The 17,100-nt window shown below is 49.6% G+C and overlaps 2 protein-coding genes across 4 annotated transcripts; one reads left to right on the forward strand and one right to left on the reverse strand.

The window, feature by feature from the left end:
* Positions 1-408: 408 nt before the first annotated feature.
* Positions 409-7,237, reverse strand: DTYMK (deoxythymidylate kinase). The gene is made up of 5 exons (XM_075760678.1): positions 7,075-7,237; positions 6,483-6,591; positions 5,439-5,529; positions 3,066-3,263; positions 409-955 (listed from the first exon to the last, which is right to left on the reverse strand). The coding sequence occupies exons 1-5, from the start codon at positions 7,202-7,204 to the stop codon at positions 845-847; spliced, it is 639 nt and encodes a 212-aa protein (XP_075616793.1). The 5' UTR covers positions 7,205-7,237; the 3' UTR covers positions 409-844.
* A 185-nt stretch (positions 7,238-7,422) lies between these two features.
* On the forward strand, positions 7,423-15,605 carry ING5 (inhibitor of growth family member 5). Of its 3 annotated transcripts, none has more exons than XM_075760675.1 (8): positions 7,423-7,553; positions 8,196-8,267; positions 8,749-8,915; positions 10,358-10,469; positions 11,414-11,507; positions 12,500-12,635; positions 12,795-12,856; positions 13,771-15,605. In XM_075760675.1, the coding sequence occupies exons 1-8, from the start codon at positions 7,517-7,519 to the stop codon at positions 13,811-13,813; spliced, it is 723 nt and encodes a 240-aa protein (XP_075616790.1). In that variant the 5' UTR covers positions 7,423-7,516; the 3' UTR covers positions 13,814-15,605. The 3 variants fall into 3 exon arrangements, with proteins under 3 accessions (XP_075616790.1, XP_075616791.1, XP_075616792.1); XM_075760676.1 differs by lacking the exon at positions 13,771-15,605 and adding an exon at positions 13,050-13,764; XM_075760677.1 differs by lacking the exon at positions 7,423-7,553 and adding an exon at positions 7,734-7,971.
* Positions 15,606-17,100: the final 1,495 nt, after the last annotated feature.

A 17,100-nucleotide genomic window follows, 5' to 3' on the forward strand; every position in this document is an offset into this window, starting at 1 on the left:
CGTTCCAGTTTATTGTAGTTTGCTGGTCATTACTGAGCACTTGATGAATTCATAGCTGAGCTGGTTTGGCAGCCTGTACCAGGCTGTTTTCGTTGCGCTGGGGTCTGCGTAAGAGTCACAGGTGACTCTTCCTCTGATCTTGGCCAGTCTGAAATAATTTATGTGCCACTCACCCTTCAAACGGGCCTTGCTATGAGCTAACGTATTTATTTCAGACTCTTACCTGCTCATAGCAGTTCAGTTTCTGTATCATTCTCACCGAACAGCTGAGGAGCAGACTTGAATTCATCTCTCCATTCCACAGCTCTAGCAAACCGCTCTTCCCTGGATTTAGCACCTTCACCTCCTATACGTCCTTCTATAAGACAAAGTGATCATACTGAAAAAAAAAATAAAATGCCCTGTGCAATGTTTAAAAGAATGATTTATTAGCAAGTCCTCTACAATCTGGTTTCAGCACAGAGGATGCATTGCTTAGAGAGGCAGAAGAATCAGAAACGTGACAGTTCCCCAAACCGGGCAGGTTGTTGCCTCCCTGTGGGTGCTGTGTCCACGGGGAGCTCTGGGCTCCACATCCGCTCCACAGGACTGGGGCTAGAACAAGAGCTCCTGCTTGAGGGAGGGAGGTTTTCCTAAGGAATTTGTAACATGCGTATCGTACGTTCGTTTATAAAATACAGCAGGGACTAGAGGAGCAGATAAGGCCATCAGCACCGTGCTGAAGCCAGGGGAACACGTGGGATCTAAGCTGCAGTTACTGGAAGGTGACGCAGGGGAGTTACCAAGCGAGGATGCCAGGAGGTGAGTTTTCCCTTAGGTCTAAAAGAATAACCTGTATAAAGTTTTATTTCCAGAGTTCTCCCAAAGGTTTATTCTGAACCTCCTGCATGATTTCCTCTGCAACGGACTTGATTTCTCTGTGCAAGTCTTCTATGCTCTTTGAAGCATCCATTGTCTGTTTCCAAGACAAAAAAAATACAGAAACACATTCCTCAATTACCGACACCAAATGAGAAAAGCTTGCCTTGCTGTTCTACCTGCTCCCCCCATTACTCAATACTGTTACTATTCACGAGCAGTGAAAGGAGCGAATTACGCCTCCTGTGCACAATTTCTGAGGTGGAATTGGAAAAATCTATTTTATCTAGGAACAGACGTTTAAGAAGTAGATGTGGGGCTGGATGAAGGGCGACAGAAGAAACTGCTGCTGCTGGGTGTCGTTTGCCAACAGTCTGCGTGGCCTAAAGGCAGGTAAACGTATTTCATCCTGTACTGAGTCCCACAGGAGCATCACTGTATTGATCCTTCAGTGATTCTTCAAAATAAACTCCACCCATGAGAGTAGGAACATCTAAAAATCCATCACGTGATGTTCCAGTTTCAGCTTTGTTGCGTTTTGTGGGTTGTTGTTTTTTTTTTTTTAAAGCTGAGGTCTGTAAAGGTGGTAGATGCTGGTGTTCCTCAGCCTGACGTTTAAAGAACAGCATCGCTCCCGTGCGGTTGAGGGAGCGACCGAGGCGAAGAAAGGATTTGGTGAAAAGATGCAGAGGTGCAGATTTATCACGGTGATCTACGCAACCCCGGCCCTCGCTGCTAAGAAAGAGCAGGCTGGGACAACAGGCAGTAAGTAATAGACTTCACGATTAAACGGTCACCTTCTCATTACAGCACAGCCAGCGCCACACCTTTGTGCTCACACGATACCCTCGGCAGCTTGCCGATCTCAACTTCTCCGTGTAACCGGTGGTACCGAGCCGCGTTTCCGTGCTCATTTCAGGGATACCTGTCACCTCTTCGTCACCTGCTCTGGTGGATCAGAGCTGCTCCACAGTTGTGCACTCTGGCGTATGTTAAACAGGCATGTTGCTGATAATTTAAGTGAAAACTCCTTTCAAGCAAGGGGTAGAAGACAAATAACAGAAGACAGGTAATAAAAGAAACGCGTTCCGCTGCCGGAATCTCTGGGGAAAAAAATCAGGGTTTACAGACTATATACTAATTCCATACTCTCTCTCTCGAGAGCATACTTATTTTTGTTAAATGAATTCTTTTGGGGCTTTGTGCTATGGTACATGTTTTCTGTCAGCCTATTTTTTCCAGTCATGATGTAGGAAAGGCCATTTTTCCTTCCTAACTTTTACTGGAATAAAAGGCCTAGTTTGGTGATTGTTGTACATTAAGGTCCTTTAGGTTCTGACAGTACACAAAAGAACTTTTACAGAATCACGTTTACCTGAAACAGGCTGTGAAGAATTATGTTTATCTCAGTCTGATAGCTGTGGACATCTCCAGCTTCTGGTGGAGACCTATCCATAATCTGTGTCCTCCTATGTCTGCGTGAAAGCTACAGAATAAACGGAAGCTGCTGCCTGTATCTCACGACTGAGCACTGACAGGGTGATGGAGACGATCAACAGGATGTCTGCGCTAGAAAACCTCAGCCTAGGCGATCTACGCACAGGATGAATGGGGATTATCCCACAGGATAAACGGGGAACGCTTCCTCTTCGGGGATGAGGCTGCTGACTGGGCAGCCCTCTGCAACCAGCTCCAAGGGATGAACAAGGAGGAAAAGTGATGCAGCAGCGTGGAACAAAAAAGATCGCGTATTTGGAGAGACTTCTGGTGGCATTAAGACAGCAAATGCCAATGGAAACTGGCCGTGTGAGAACAAGGTGATTATCAGTAAGGGAGACGTAAGCTGCAGGAGGGCCCCAAAAAACCTCCAAGGATTCCAGTGTCCTCGGCAGATGCTGCAGGACGCCAAGGGAAGAGCAGGGGCGCGTCCCACTGCTGCTGACCCAGGCCTGTCAGTTTGTCTTTAAGGAAGACAATGATTGCCAGAACGCAAAACCAACCAACCGTCTTCCCCCCCGCCCCAGTGGGGCCTCGCAGGGTGTCCTGGACCGGGAGGTGTCCCCTGTGCCACAGGGCCCTTAGCTAGTCCCCAGCGCGTCCCCCTGACCAGGAGCAGGAAGGGGGAGCACGGGGCTGTGACGGGCACAATCCAGGAGCTCTCATGAGAGACCCCCGCCCTGACGGGCCCCTTGGGGTTATTTCCTCACCTTCCAGTTCAACGTCTTGTCCTTCATCAGATGATAGAAGGACTGTAGAACTCTCTCTTGGAAGGAGCTGGTCTCATAACGTTCATTTCCAAAGTTCCCTCGTTCCGCTGCTTCCTCCGGGCTTAACTGAAGGAACAGAATCAGATCTGGCTTTGGGAGTCCGATGTCAGGCTGTTTGCACCAGTCCAGGCAGAAGTTCTGTCCCAAACAAAGACAAAAAGAGTTTGAGGTGAAAGAAAGGAATGTGACGAAGGGAAAGAAGCCACTTAGCTGGAGAGGGGGAAGAAACAGCCACAGAACAGATGCAGTCCAAAACACTAAGCACAGACCTACAAGCTGGAAAGGAGATATCCCAGCTTATCGCGTGGGAATTCAGCCCTGGTCATTGTGGGGGGTGGATTTAGCTAGGTGCTGTGCACCTCTCACGCTCACTGAAGTCAGAGACAGCTAAAGATTTTAACGTCTCTTCTGCAAAGCCCATCAGAGCTAAACAGCGAGTCACATTCTGAGTCTCCAGTGCTCAGTCCAAAAGAAAGCGGCTCCCAAATACAACCCCCACGCAGGTTTAGCATGGATCGTTCTGGGCACCATGGAGAGTCCTACCCTACGCTTTCTCAGCCTACCTGGGAATTTCAGCCCAGACACAAGAGACAAAGCTTTCCAACTTTCGGATCTTGCTGACAGATTTGAAGACTTCCATCAGGGCATGTGAATCCACAATGTTGTGAAGAGACCACTGAGGCTCACCCACCGACCGCTCATCCACCAGCGATACTATCAGGGTGAGCTTAAATGTCTCAAGGGCGACCGCGGGGCTCTGGAGATGAGGGTGCAGGGCACGGGGCGGGGGCACGATCTCCTCAATCCTCCCAGGAAATCGGGGAAGGCTTCGGCAGGAACCCAGAGAGGGACTCATGGAAGATCTCCACCAGGTTTCTGGAGCACACTGAAGACATTCTTGACACGGTGATCGATAAGCCAGCGAGGGGAGGTGCACTGCTGCGTTCGTTACTCCCAGGGAAGAAAGAACTGGTGGAAGATGCGAAGGTCAAGGGCAGTCTTGGCTGCAGCAAACACGAGATGGTGGTTTAAAATCCGGAGAGGAGTCAAGCAAGACAAACAGAATTGCTGGCGTGGTCTTCAGGAGAGCAGTCTTCTGTTAGGGACCTCTTAGCAGGATGTCCTGGGAAAGTCACAGAGAAGGCAGAGAGGCCCGGGAGAGCTGGCTGATCTTCCAGGACAACCTCCTCGGAACACGGGAACGAGCACAAGACTCAGGAGGATCTTACCGCGGAATGACCCAAAGGGCGGCTGACAGAGCTGACTTGTCTTCAAAGCAGAGAAAGGCACAAGTGGGAACATGAAATATTCAGGCTAAACGAAGCAAATAATTTGTACCATGAGGGTGAGCAAACACTGAAAGAAGAGCACAGAAAGGCTGTGGATGTGCGTCCCTGGAGATACTCAGACCTTGGCTGGATGTGGCCCCAAGCAGCTTGCTTGACGTTAAACAAGGAGGTTGGGCTTCGTGACTTCCACAGGTCCCTTCCAGCCTAAGTGGCTCTGTTCTTCTTGGCAAATTTATGGGTCAGCAGCCAGAGCAAACGTGGAGAATCTCAAATAAACTCGCATAATCATTCTCCAGAGTCAAACAAGCCGGCTTCCCCGCAGCCTGGAGTCTGTCCAGATTTACAAAGAGTTAACAAATGCCTTTCTCTGCTCTTTCTGGGGAGGGGGTAGACCCGGGCAAACCGACCACGTCAATACCTGAGCCGAAACTTCCACCCCTCCATTTTGATCCTCATTTCCCAGAGGAAGAGCCTGGGCCACTTCTTCTTGTGAATGTAATGGTTCATCCCACCAAACCATACCTGACGTCTTCCAAGTTGCTTCAGAAATACGTCAGTATCAAAACATCCGAGTGCAACGCGTTCAGAATTTTGCTGTCAAAGCTGGTGCTACAAGATCTACTGTTAACAACACCGGACGCGTATTTTGGCTGATACTCTTTGTTCCTATAACCGTTAAGGTAATCCTGCTCCTTTCACAGGCCACGAATCCAAAATAATTAGGTAATGCTTTGATGTGAAAGTTTGTTGCTTTCCTCGCGTTTAGTTAGCGCACTGCTACTAAGCTGTTTAAACATTTGTTTGTTTAAAGTCTATTGGAGTTATAAGAAAACAAAAGCTAGCATTTCTTCCCTGACCCCTTGGATAAAACAAATAAAGGATCCACATTTTTAGTCTGAAGCACAGTAGGAGAACTTTCATTGATGAATTCTGTGGTTTAGGATTGTTACGTCTGTACCGGGCTTTTAACTGGAGCTGCTTCCCCAAACCCAGAGGGGCAGGGGCTGCTCCGGCTCCCACTCACCTCCTTGGCACTCGTGAAGGCCACTCCAGAAAAGGCGTATCTGTCAACCACAAGCGTGATCCCTTGATGCAGTTTCTCTTTCATCAACGGTCTGAAAGCCACATGGGAGGGGAAAAAAAAAAAAAAGTAAGTTACGCTCCTTTATAGCGATACAAATGAAAGATCATCTAAAAGAGCTCACGAGGCCAGCGCTTCTCTGGAGGGTTATCTGTGACCCTGGTCGCGGTTAAATAGCTATTTGCGTTCCGTCCTCTAACGGACACGGAGCGAATACCCTTTGAAGACACCCAAGTTCAGGGTGCCGCAGTGCCGGGCGCTGCTCTTGGCAGCGGGGGCTCACACACAAACTGCGTTCGGACACGAACGGCTCAGTCCTCTTCCCTTCCTACGTGGTGAAGCAGATTTGTGACACGCTCTGTCTCGGTCAGAGAAAAACGTCCTTTATTCACGACAATGAATTATTACAGCTCACCTTACACTTTCCCAGTTTGCTTGGCACCGCCACTACAGCAGAATCAGCAAAGGTTTGGGGTTTTTTTAAATGTAAACATTTTGCAATATAGAATTCCAGGTGAAAACAACAGCCGACACCGATTTCCCCAGCTCCACGCGCGAAGACTCAGGGGCCAAAAGCAAGGACGGCCGCTGCAGCCTTCAGCTAGGGGGGGAAGTTTGGGCAGGATTCCAAACCACCCTGTCGCTCATGGGGACAATTCCTTGGCAAAGCAAGGTCTCTTCGTTAAGGAAAGAAAATACATTTGCAATCTAGGCTGGTACGCTCTCAGCACCCCAATTCTTGAATCCAGCGCGGCACAGGGACTGGAAACATCGCACCTGCTGATTTCAAAAAACAAACCATGGGATTTGATCTAGGACGATTAAACCCGAAGGTGTAAGAGTCCTGGAGACGTTGCTTCCAGCCGCGTTTCCCTCGCTAAACAGGATCCCGCCCTTGCTCCTGCTGTACCCGCTGCGAGCTAAAACCCCGGGGAGGATTCAACGCCGCGCGTTTTTCTGTTACGGCTTCGCAAACGTGATCTTTACACGTGTTCCCAGCGGTTGGCGGAGAAGAGCAGGTGAACGGTGTGGTCCTCCAGGTTCTTCTCCTTCCCCAGGTAGGAGCTGATCAGCCGCCCGATCTCCGTCGTTCTCTCTGTGGGAAGGAGGGGGAGAAGGAACGAGCGCTGCCCGGAGCCGCTCTGGCCAAAGGGGTGTCTGTCCGTCCGTCCGTCTGTCCGTCCCGGGGAACGTCGGTCTGTCCGGGGACTGTCACGGGTGGGGGGGGTCGGTCTGTCAGGGGGTGGGGGGGGTTCAGTCTGTCTGAGGTTAGGGGGCGGTCTGTCACGGGTGGGGGGGTCACGCTGTCACGGGTGGGAAGTGGTCTGTCCGGGGGTGGGGGGGGTCGGTCTGTCACGGGTGGGGGTCGGTCTGTCCGGGGGTGGGGGGGGTCGGTCTGTCACGGGTGGGGGTCGGTCTGTCCGAGGTTAGGGGCCGGTCTGTCCCGGGTGGGGCCGGTCAGGGCCCGGATGTCCCACCGGAGCCCACGGTCGTCGCCCCGCGGCCAGGCCTAGCGGGACTCCCTCTCCTCCCCCCGCCCGCCCGCCCCCGTTCCCTCCGGGCGCGGCAGGCCCCGTACCCGGGAAGCGGAGGAGGTCGGCGCGGTGGCCGGCAGCCCGCAGAGCCTCCACCAGCCGCCGGCCCTGCGTGCTCTTCCCGGCCCGGTCCACCCCCTCCAGCACGATCAGTGCCCCGCGCCGGCCCGCCATAGCGCGCGCGCTCCGCCCGCCCCGCCCCTTCTGCCACGGCCCGGCCAATCCCGGCGAGCGCCGCGGAGCCGCTCTAGGCGGCGGGAGGACACAGAGCCGCCCGAGTCCTCCAGGGAGGCGGCGGGACGGGGCGGGAAACACCGCCCCCCTCCGCCCGCCCCGCCCCTCATGAATATGCAGCAGAAGCGTCCCCGGCGACCAATGGGCGCGGGGCGGGTTATGAATATGCGATGAGGCGGCGGCCGCGGCCCTTGTCATGCGGGCCCGGCAGGCGGCGGGAAGCGGCGGCGGCGGCGGGGCGCGGGCCGCAAGATGGCGACCGCCATGTACCTGGAGCACTACCTGGACAGTGAGCGCGGGGCTCCGCGCAACGCGGGGGACAGGGAGCGGGGGAGGGGGGGAACCGCGGCGGCCGGGGCGGTGGTGGCTGCGGCGGCGGCGGCGCGGGAATTAGAACTGCGCCACGGACTGGGCTGGGCTGGGCGGCGTGGGTGGAGTCGCGCTGCGTCATCAGCCGCCGCGGTGCGTCATCGCTGCGCGCCGGGAAGCGGGCCGGGGAGGCGATGGCCGGCTGCGGGGGGTCCCCTGCGGCTCCTCTCGCTCTGCGGCAGCCGGCCCCTTCCTCCCCCGCCGCGGGGCCCTGCGCTCCGTCCCGCCGCCCGGTTCCTCCCGCGCCCTGCGTCACCGGCCGCTGGCTCGACGTCAGTCCCGCCAGGGCCTGCCTGCTGCGCGTCACTGGCTCTCCTGATGTAAGCGGGTGGTTTACGGTACGTCAGGCAGCGCGGGCTGCTCTCACGAAGGCTTCGTGCCCGGAGAGCCCCTTCTCAGGGACGGGGCCCGCACCCCGCTTCCGCACAGCGCAGCCGCCTGTGACCCAAGCGGCGGGCCCCGTGAGGTCACCGAGTTGCCTCAGCGCCGCGCGTCAAAAAAAGGCGGGGTGGCCTGCCGTGAGGAGAGCAGGCTGTAACGTTTCTCGGCTTTTACGTTCCAGGTATCGAAAACCTGCCCTGTGAGCTGCAGAGGAACTTCCAGCTGATGCGGGAGCTGGATCAGAGAACAGAAGGTGCGTTCAGGTGTCGCGGTGAGCGAGGGCTGACGGAGAACCTCGGCCGGAAGGGCCCTGCAGAGCCTCGGCCGTACAGCACGTGCCTCCCCTCTGCCGCTTCTTCCTTTCCTCCCCCAAGCGCTACTACGTGGCGTTTGTCTCTTTTTTTTCTGTGAGAAATGGTGAACGGCGGTGAGGGAAGAAGGATGTTCTGCCCGCGGGGAGAGAGGCTGGAGTTTGTGAACGCGTGGGTTCCGTTTCTGCTCTTAACTGTCAGCCTCTCCTTCAAAGTAACGCTAAAACACTTAGAAATCGCACCGCAAGTGCTGAAGGGCGAGTAACTTTAACTTCATTTTTTAAAAAAAGGTAAATACATTAAGGGATCAGGGGAAGTCAGAAAACTGTCAGGAGGGGTCTTCTAAATACACTAGAGAAGGAAAAAATACTTCCTTTGGAAGACAGCTTTCTCACGTGTGCGTACCGTGCCTCTGCTTTTCAGATAAGAAAGCGGAAATTGACGGTCTCGCGGCAGAATACATTGAATCGGTGAAGAACATGTTGCCCGAGGAGCGAGTGGAACACCTGAAGAAAATCCAGAGTGCCTACAGCAAATGTAAAGAGTACAGCGATGATAAAGTCCAGCTGGCCATGCAGACGTACGAGATGGTGAGGATCACAACCAGCGAGCCTTGTTAAAAACGCTCCCGCTCTGGAATGGGGCTGCTGGTGGGCGTGGAAGACGCTTCCACGGCGTCTGTTTTCCCTGACGCATTTGCGTTTTGGGTTAAATATCTTACTAAAACAAATGACTAGTTCTCGGGCTTGTTTTTCTTACTGATGCCCTCCCCCAAAAGCCTCCTCTTGCGTTACCACGTATTGTGTCAAGCTGGCTTAAATGAGTGCGTCCCACTTGGACATTGCTTGATCGCTAGTATTCCTCTGCTGGGTAATAATGCCGGCAAATTTACCCCAGTTCTCCTCCCCGGCAGCTCCCCTGTCACCCGATAATTTATTTAGGGCTGGTCTTAGTCATAAACAACATTTTTTTTGAAGTCAACTTTGGTACTATGTTGTGGAGGAATTGAGGGAAATCTTTTCAGTTACCTTGGTTTCCGAGCGGTAAAGGAAAGCAGACCTGTCGGCTCCACCGTTCTGGTTGTGTCTCAGACGCCAGACTTTCCTCGATGGCTCTGATGGGAAAATTGCGTTTCTTAAGATGCGGCTTTCCGCTTTTCTGTTCTTCTGCCCCTACTCCTGTGTCCGTGGAGCTGTCCCTTGAATAATTCTTCTCTTCGTGTATTTTATCCCATAGATGAAGCTTGGGTGGGGGGAATCCTTTTGACTGTACTTAGTGTGTTTTGTCCAGCTTCTAGAGATGCTTCGGGTTCTGCTCCATCTGCAGCACGTTTTATTGCCATCACACACTGCAGAAAAGTAAATTATTTCAGAGGGATTGAAAAGCATTCTAGATAGCTGCTAATTTGAGGATTTGCAGCGACACAGTTTGGGGGGGGGTGGCTTAAAATACCTTTGCTACATCTCTGCTCTGTAAGCCACGCTATTTCAGCCAAGGCAGTACAAGGCCCTTCCTTAACCTCTATTGATTTAATATTGGAGATAGTCAGCAGACACCCGTATTTACTACTAAATTTCTTTGAATAGCATGCCCGTGAAATGCCAGAAAAAATAGACGGATCTATTCAACACGTTTCATGGATAATACTTGAATAATGTATTTAGAAAATGGCAGGGAGAAGACAATTCTCTCTAATATCTCGCATCGTCTTGTTTTGTTCCGCAAATCATTAGTCTGAGTTGCTTTGACTCCCCTTTACGCCGCCTCCTCCCTCCCTTTTCCTTCCTTTCTCTCTGTAGAGGGATTGGGTGCCCTTGCTTTTGCCTATTTTTTTGGCTTTTTCTCTGCACCTTAATTCCCTTTGTATGTACCATTTCCCTTTTTCCAGTCTGGTACCCCTTTCATGCCTTGCTCTGAATTAAGATACTCCTGTTCATGCCGATAACGGCTGCGTTGTTAGACCTTCCTGTTTTCATTTGGGGATTTTAAACTCTTTTTTTTAATTCAGTTTGTGGTTTCCTCTTCTGTGCAGGTGGATAAGCATATCCGCCGGCTGGATGCAGACTTGGCGCGGTTCGAAGCCGATCTGAAAGATAAACTGGAAGGCAGTGACTTTGAAAACCCTGGATCTCGAAGCCTGAAAAGTGCGTAAATTTTATACATTTTGACAGCCAAACGTATCTGACCAGCAAGGCAGAGGTATAAAGTGGGCTGCTCTTTCCGGAAGAAAAAAAGTACACCATAGTGTACTTCTCTACTGGTTTTTAATGCTCTTCAAATATTTACAGTGTTCTGGTGGGCAACAAACAGAAAAATCTAGGATCTAACTCACTGTCTCTGCTTGCCAGATCACCCCCCGAGGTGGCCCACGGCTACTGGGTGTAAGGAGGCTACTGGGGAGCTAACTGGCAAAACCGAGCTGATGTTCTCGCAGCTCTTGAGTGTCACAGTTTTAGTTTCTGGCTTGATCTGTTACTGAGAACGTTCAAAGATCTTTTTGAGGAGAGACTTGTCTATTTTCCTTCCTCTACCAGCATTAGAATATTAATCAAGCTGAGAACAGCAGGAAAAATTAGGAGGTAAAGGAAGGTACCGGTTTCTGTAATGTATACTGGAAACCTCAGATGATTACAGTGAAATTGGAGCATGGTTAACGGCAGTGCAGCTTTATACCTTTGAACTATGAAAAAAGGGGTGAGATCAGGGATGTGGAGATAAAAGTTATTGAGTAACAAGTTCACTGGCTGAGTGTTTAAAAATATACTGAGATTTTAAAAAAAAAAAAAAATTACAGCATATCTAATCAAATTATCTTGGGCAACAATACGGGCTAGCATTGCACTGCAATGATTTAATTGCCAAAACTGTGAACGTAAAGAGTTTGGTGCTCAGTCGTACCAGTTGCCACTTTGGCATGTTTGTGGCACAAAAATTTTCAGATTTCAGATTTGAGAATCAGCATTCGTATTCAATTATGTACCAAAGAAGGATTTTGAAAAAAGAAACGCATCAAAAGGAAAAAAAAAAACATCTGGAGATTTTTCTGGTATTCAAATAAATTGAAACGATGGCGTTTGTTCCTTTCCAGAGGGACGGAGTCAGAAAGACAAAAGAGGCTCTCGTGGTCGAGGCCGGCGAGCATCTGAAGAAGATACACCAAAGAAAAAGAAGCTCAAAGGAGGGTAAGGCATAGCCGGCCACAGCTCTGGTGACTTTGGCTTGACACTTCATGATTTTTCCGCGAGCTCGTGTTACCCTATTTATGTCTGGATGGTGAGCGGTGCGAGAGTGTTCTGGTCTTACTCCGTTTCATTAGTGTCCTGCTTAGGACAAATGAGCTTTGTTAATTAGCTCCTTGGTTGGCATGCTTGGAATGCCCTTGGACTGGAAGGACAAGATCAGCCTCTGTTGCTGTTGGCAAGCTGGGAGGAAATAGCTTCGATTTTTGTCATGCGGCTATTTTTAAGTCGTTTGTGGTTTTGATTGTGAAAAGAAACACTTGCCCATCAGGACAAAAAATTGATGTTGTATTGTTGTTCTAGGAATCTTGGAGAATACTGGGGGTTGTTTTCGAATAATCATATCGTAAATCTTGAATAATCTAGTCTGGTTTTATGAAGCAAGGAAAAAAGCATGTCCTCTCCCTATCATATGATTTATATTAGAGGGGCCCTGATAATTCTAATTTTTCATTTGGCTAAATGGAGGGGCAGAAAAGGAAAAAAAAATAAAAAAAATAGTTTCCACTGCGTGTTACTGACATGTAAACTTAATACGTTCCTGTCAGAGCAAGGGGGTTCACTCACAGCTGGCAAGGAGAAGAGAATATATATATTAAAACTAATTGGAGGGGGGATCATATTCTCTGTCTGCAAATAGAAGTGATCTGTACGTTAGCTTTGTTACTCTAGTCATGGCATCTACAAATCATTCTCTTAATAGTCAATCATTCTCTCTTATAGTCAAGCTCATGTTCTGTGTTGGATCCGACCTATCTTACGATCTTAATCGTCGGCCAATACGTGCCAATGTAATCTAACTCTAAGGTAGGGTCAGCGTGTTTTAGGGAAGACACTGTTAAAAATGAATCTTCCCACGTGGAATTTAGATCTTGGAAACATGATGTTGCCTACAACTGAAAAGTATTTCGTCCTCAATGTGTCCTTGCCCGCAGATCGGAGTTTGCTGACACCATCCTGTCGGTGCACCCGTCGGATGTCCTAGACATGCCAGTGGACCCCAACGAACCTACCTACTGCTTGTGTCACCAGGTGTCCTACGGGGAAATGATTGGCTGCGACAACCCAGACGTAAGCACTTGAGATCATTTATTTTCCGCCGTTCGCTACATCACGAACACTGAAATCTGAGGGAGGGTACTTGTTCAGTTTGAGCGTACAAAATGAAAGTAGCAGCTGTGAAACGCTAAGCATCTTTTCTGCGTTTTATTTTCCCTTTCTGTTTTGCAGTGCCCAATTGAATGGTTCCACTTTGCCTGTGTGGACCTCACCACCAAACCAAAAGGGAAATGGTAAGTGTGACAACATGCAGCTTTGTGACTTTTATCAGGCTCCAATTTGCCTCAAGAATCGCAGCATTAAAACCCCGTTGTGACCCTTCCTGACAGAGGAGCTTTGCTCTTGTCATCAGAGAGTTTGTATCCTCTGGGGTTTGAGATTGTGCTCGCCTGAAGGTAGAAGGTACAAGGGGAACCTTCTTCCTAGGGGCTAATTCCACAGCAGTCTCAGCTGCTCCAGATTCTGGTGGGAGCAAAAAAAAGGACCCGGGCATAGGCAAAACTGCATGAGAAACGGCAGGTTTTGATCTGAGGCTCGTGTAAACGCGTACGTGTTACATCTCAGGTTCGCTGTATCGGCGCATAGTTGTGGCTGTGGTTAAAGTTTATTTTTTTTCACTTCTGGAAGCAAAGTTTTTGAAGACTGCTCTAGGTTTTGCTTATATGTGTGCTCATCTTGGAAAGAATTGTGGGCTTGTTCTGTGCTTAGTTTCTGTTTAATGGACTGCTCTCGTCTAATTAACAAGATGCCTAGAGGAAACAGGCTTAAATGAAAGTGAGTTGCCATCTTTGGAGGGAGAGGAAGGAGGGAACTGGAGGAACGTATCTTTTCTTTTGCCCGTAGAGGAAGCTTGTGCAACGAACTTGGAGAAGTTACTTGGAGTAACTTCTCGGTGACTGAAATCAGGTGAATCGCAGCCGTGAGGGGCTGAGGAGCCCTGGCAGCTCTCTGGTGCTGTCCCCTCTGCCTGCCAGAGTCGGTTTAGTTCCTTCCGTCTTTCCCCAGGCTTCCTGTGTGGCGGGAACATTGTTGCACTTACTTAAATTGGCTTAAATTGTCTCCCACCCACTCATTTCCAAATCATAAAAAGAGCTCTTGGGCTGTGTGTTAACTTCAGGAACTAATTACTGCCTCTTTTTCCCTGTAGGTTTTGTCCACGTTGCGTTCAGGAAAGAAAGAAAAAGAAGTAAGGAACAGAGGGGAATAACATCCTCTGAGGCAAGAAGATTTTAATATATTCCTTCCTTCGCGTCGCAATATTATCTTTGATTTTTTTTTTTTTTTTTTTAAACTACCCTCCTTTTTCTGGTATGATATTTAATTCTCCGGTGGCCAGTTGTAATTCCTGTTCTTTCGTAACAAAATGACTTTGGGAGGGAGGGAATTTGCCACAGGGTTTTTATTTATGTTACACTTGCACAGCACTGAAACCGGTGTCACTCGGAAGTGCTAGGGCAGCCAGTAGCTGTGGTCTCCGCTAGTTCATGGGAGTCTGAAACCACGAAAGGCACTGCAGGAGAATGAAATACTTGTGTCTTCAGCACGGTGCCTCGCCGTCATCGAAATAGTTTAGGCCTGGAGCTTGTGGTGGTAGAGAAGGAGGGATTTTCTCTGATGTAGCCTGCGGAAAGAAGTAGGCTCCGCTGTTCAGGGTGAAGTCCGTTTGTTGTGCAGCTTTGTGGGACAGAAAGGAGCAGGAAAGCTGGTTACCTGTTTCCAGTGTCCTTCTCCTCAAAGTACTGCGCTTAGTTTTGACAGGGCAGGGATGGGGGAGAGGTAAGATCAAATCATCTCCTTCGGGGAATTTCTTCTGGCTACCTTTGCACTGCCATCGTTTTACTTGATCTCGCCCCCATTCACGTGAACCTTGACGGAAGCAAACTGTTAGGACTTTTCACCTCCTTCTAGAAAAAGTTTGGCTTTTGGGGAGAAAAAAATCTTTAAATAGCAAAGGCATCGTCCTGCAGTGTTTCATAGTAATATCGAGAGAGAGCGTTACCTTTTCTGGCTGCTTCATTTCTCTGAAGATCCTTTAAGTACATTACTGTGAAGATAGAAGGTCAGATTTATTCCTGAAATAAGATGAAGGCCTGATTTTTGTTGCTTGTCTGTGCCTGTGGGGCATGTGTGCGTTCCCGTGGTGGGGGGTTGGAGTAGCATTTGCTGTGCAGCACTGCTGTTGAAGAAGGCCATTCAGCAGGAATGTTTTCTAATGACTTCTTGTCTCTCTCTTAATGAGGGCACATTTGCATGTTCTTGACTTCCCTAAGCTGCCTTTCAGACTATGAATGTGAATCCTTGCTGGCAGGAAGGAAGAGAAGGAAATCGGGAGCAGGAAAACAAAAGTCTTCCTGGGTGGTTTTTTTTTCTTCCTCTGAGTTATAGTGGATGCAGAAGTCGAGGGAAGGGTATTGTGGGGCTTACCCGCCTACGATAAAAGGTGGTGTGGGGAAAGGTGGTTCTGCCTGCGGAGGGCAAAAAAGCAAGCCCCCCAGCAGCGCCCCCAGCAGCAGAAGGCACCGGGGCTGGTGACCTTGGCTGGCTGTGGTCCCTGAGGGGGTCACGGCTGCTCTGTGCAGGGCTGTGTGCTACTTCCCGGAGCGGTGTGCTGGAGCTCCTGGTGCAGACTGCTGGAAGGGCAGTGAGAAACTTCCAGATAAGCTTGTGTTCTGATGTAAAAACAATCTGAATAAACAGTACAGAGGGGAAAAAAAAACCCAAACCCAAACCCCAAAACACTTCTGTTGATTTTGGCACCTGTTTCAAAAGAAAAAAGGTCTTTTTTCCCCTGTTACACTGACCCTCTTGTGTTTTGCAACGAAGGAAAGTAGAACACAGCTCTTGCCAATTTTCCTTCCCCGCTTTGCTCTGTTGAGCTTTATAGATGCTGCAGGTACGTCAGGACTGACATAAAGACACCTCTTGATACCGAGACAGCTTTTCTATGAACATTTTGATTTATTGCATCCACTGGGGGGGGGGGGGAAATACCCAAACCCCTGTTTCTAGGGTCCTCTCATTTAAAGTGCGATGCTGTTGCCTTGTGTCTTCGCTACGTTGCGTCACTCCGCGGGTGGTATATGAAGTTTCCATAGTTATGTTTACAAGACGATGCGCGTTTGTCGTTGCTGTCGTCGTAAGAGCACCGGGAAAGCAGGCGGACAGATGAAAAGCAGGTTACTGGAGGGAAGGGGGAGGAAAAGCACACTCACACAAACCTGAAATACAGCCAGCCCTCTTGTTCTTTCTGCCTCTTTTTTGAGAGGAATTTATTCGCGATACCTCATGAGCCAGCCTTAATTCAGTAGCCAGTGAGCGAGACCTGTACCTCATTGACCTGCCACACTGGATTAACGTAGGAGCGTAACTGCGTCCCGAAAACTAATGTTGATGCCGTGTCAGGTTTTATTTTCCCCTTCCGTCCAGTGGTATTGTATACAACTTTTTTTTTTCCTTCCCCCCCCCCCCCCCCCCCCAAGGCTTTATTACTAGTGGTATCACCATAGATTAAGTATTTGATTTGAAACAATCTCACGATTCCACCGCACCTCTCCGGAGGCCGTGCTGGAAACACGTCCTCACGGAAACTCGCGGCTAGGTGCAGAGCTGACCACCCTCAGCCCGGAAAACTCGGTCAGGCAGGACGGCCGCGTGCGTTTCGTTAGCTCCCGGGGCGGGGAAGAGCAGACCTTTTCCTTTTTTAACCAGCAAAGCAAACAGAAAAATAACCTCTAGTAATTAGCATCGGCCCTCAAAAGGAAAGATCCTTCGCTAGGAGTCGTGAACAGCGAGAGGTACACCATACTCCTCATCTTTATGATGTAATATCTCCACTGCGTCAGCATGTCTGATGGCTGATACCAGCAATAAACTGTCCCACTCGGAACAGACCAGCACGGGGGCTCTGGCAGCCTCAAGAGCCTCTCTCGGCCACGTACACCTGGCTTTAAATTTTTTTTTAAACTCTTTGTAGACAGAAATACCAGTAGCCTTCGTTTTTGCTTACGAAAGGATTTAAATCTTTCTCCTGAATTTTGAATGTACAGTGTTAAATATACTTTTCTGGAGAAGGGTGAACAAGACTGTGATACGTAAAGGAACGTTCCACTAAAGATTGTCGAAAGCCCCGCATTCCCTGCGGGGTTCAGCTTTATTGCAGCTCGTCCAAACTGGAGGTGAAACGACTTTAAACCCGATTGTTCTATTTTTTGAAGGAATTAGATCTATGTTCCCTTTGTAAATGGAAGAGAATATAAATCTTTTTATTAAAAAACAAAAAATGGAATGTAAAGTAAAAATGTATATCTGTATTTTTGGATCATGTTATAGATAATGGATATATTGTTATAAATAAAGTATTTTTGGGAGCAACAACGTACGAGAGCGCCTTGTGGCTTGTGGTTACAGCGGGCGGGTGGGTGACTGTACACGAGGACGTTGGCGTGCCCTGCGTGTCGGGCAGCAGCTGTCACGCGTG

This window comes from Balearica regulorum, chromosome 9 (assembly GCF_011004875.1).
Source record: "Balearica regulorum gibbericeps isolate bBalReg1 chromosome 9, bBalReg1.pri, whole genome shotgun sequence".
In the NCBI taxonomy this organism is placed as follows: Eukaryota; Metazoa; Chordata; class Aves; order Gruiformes; family Gruidae; genus Balearica; species Balearica regulorum.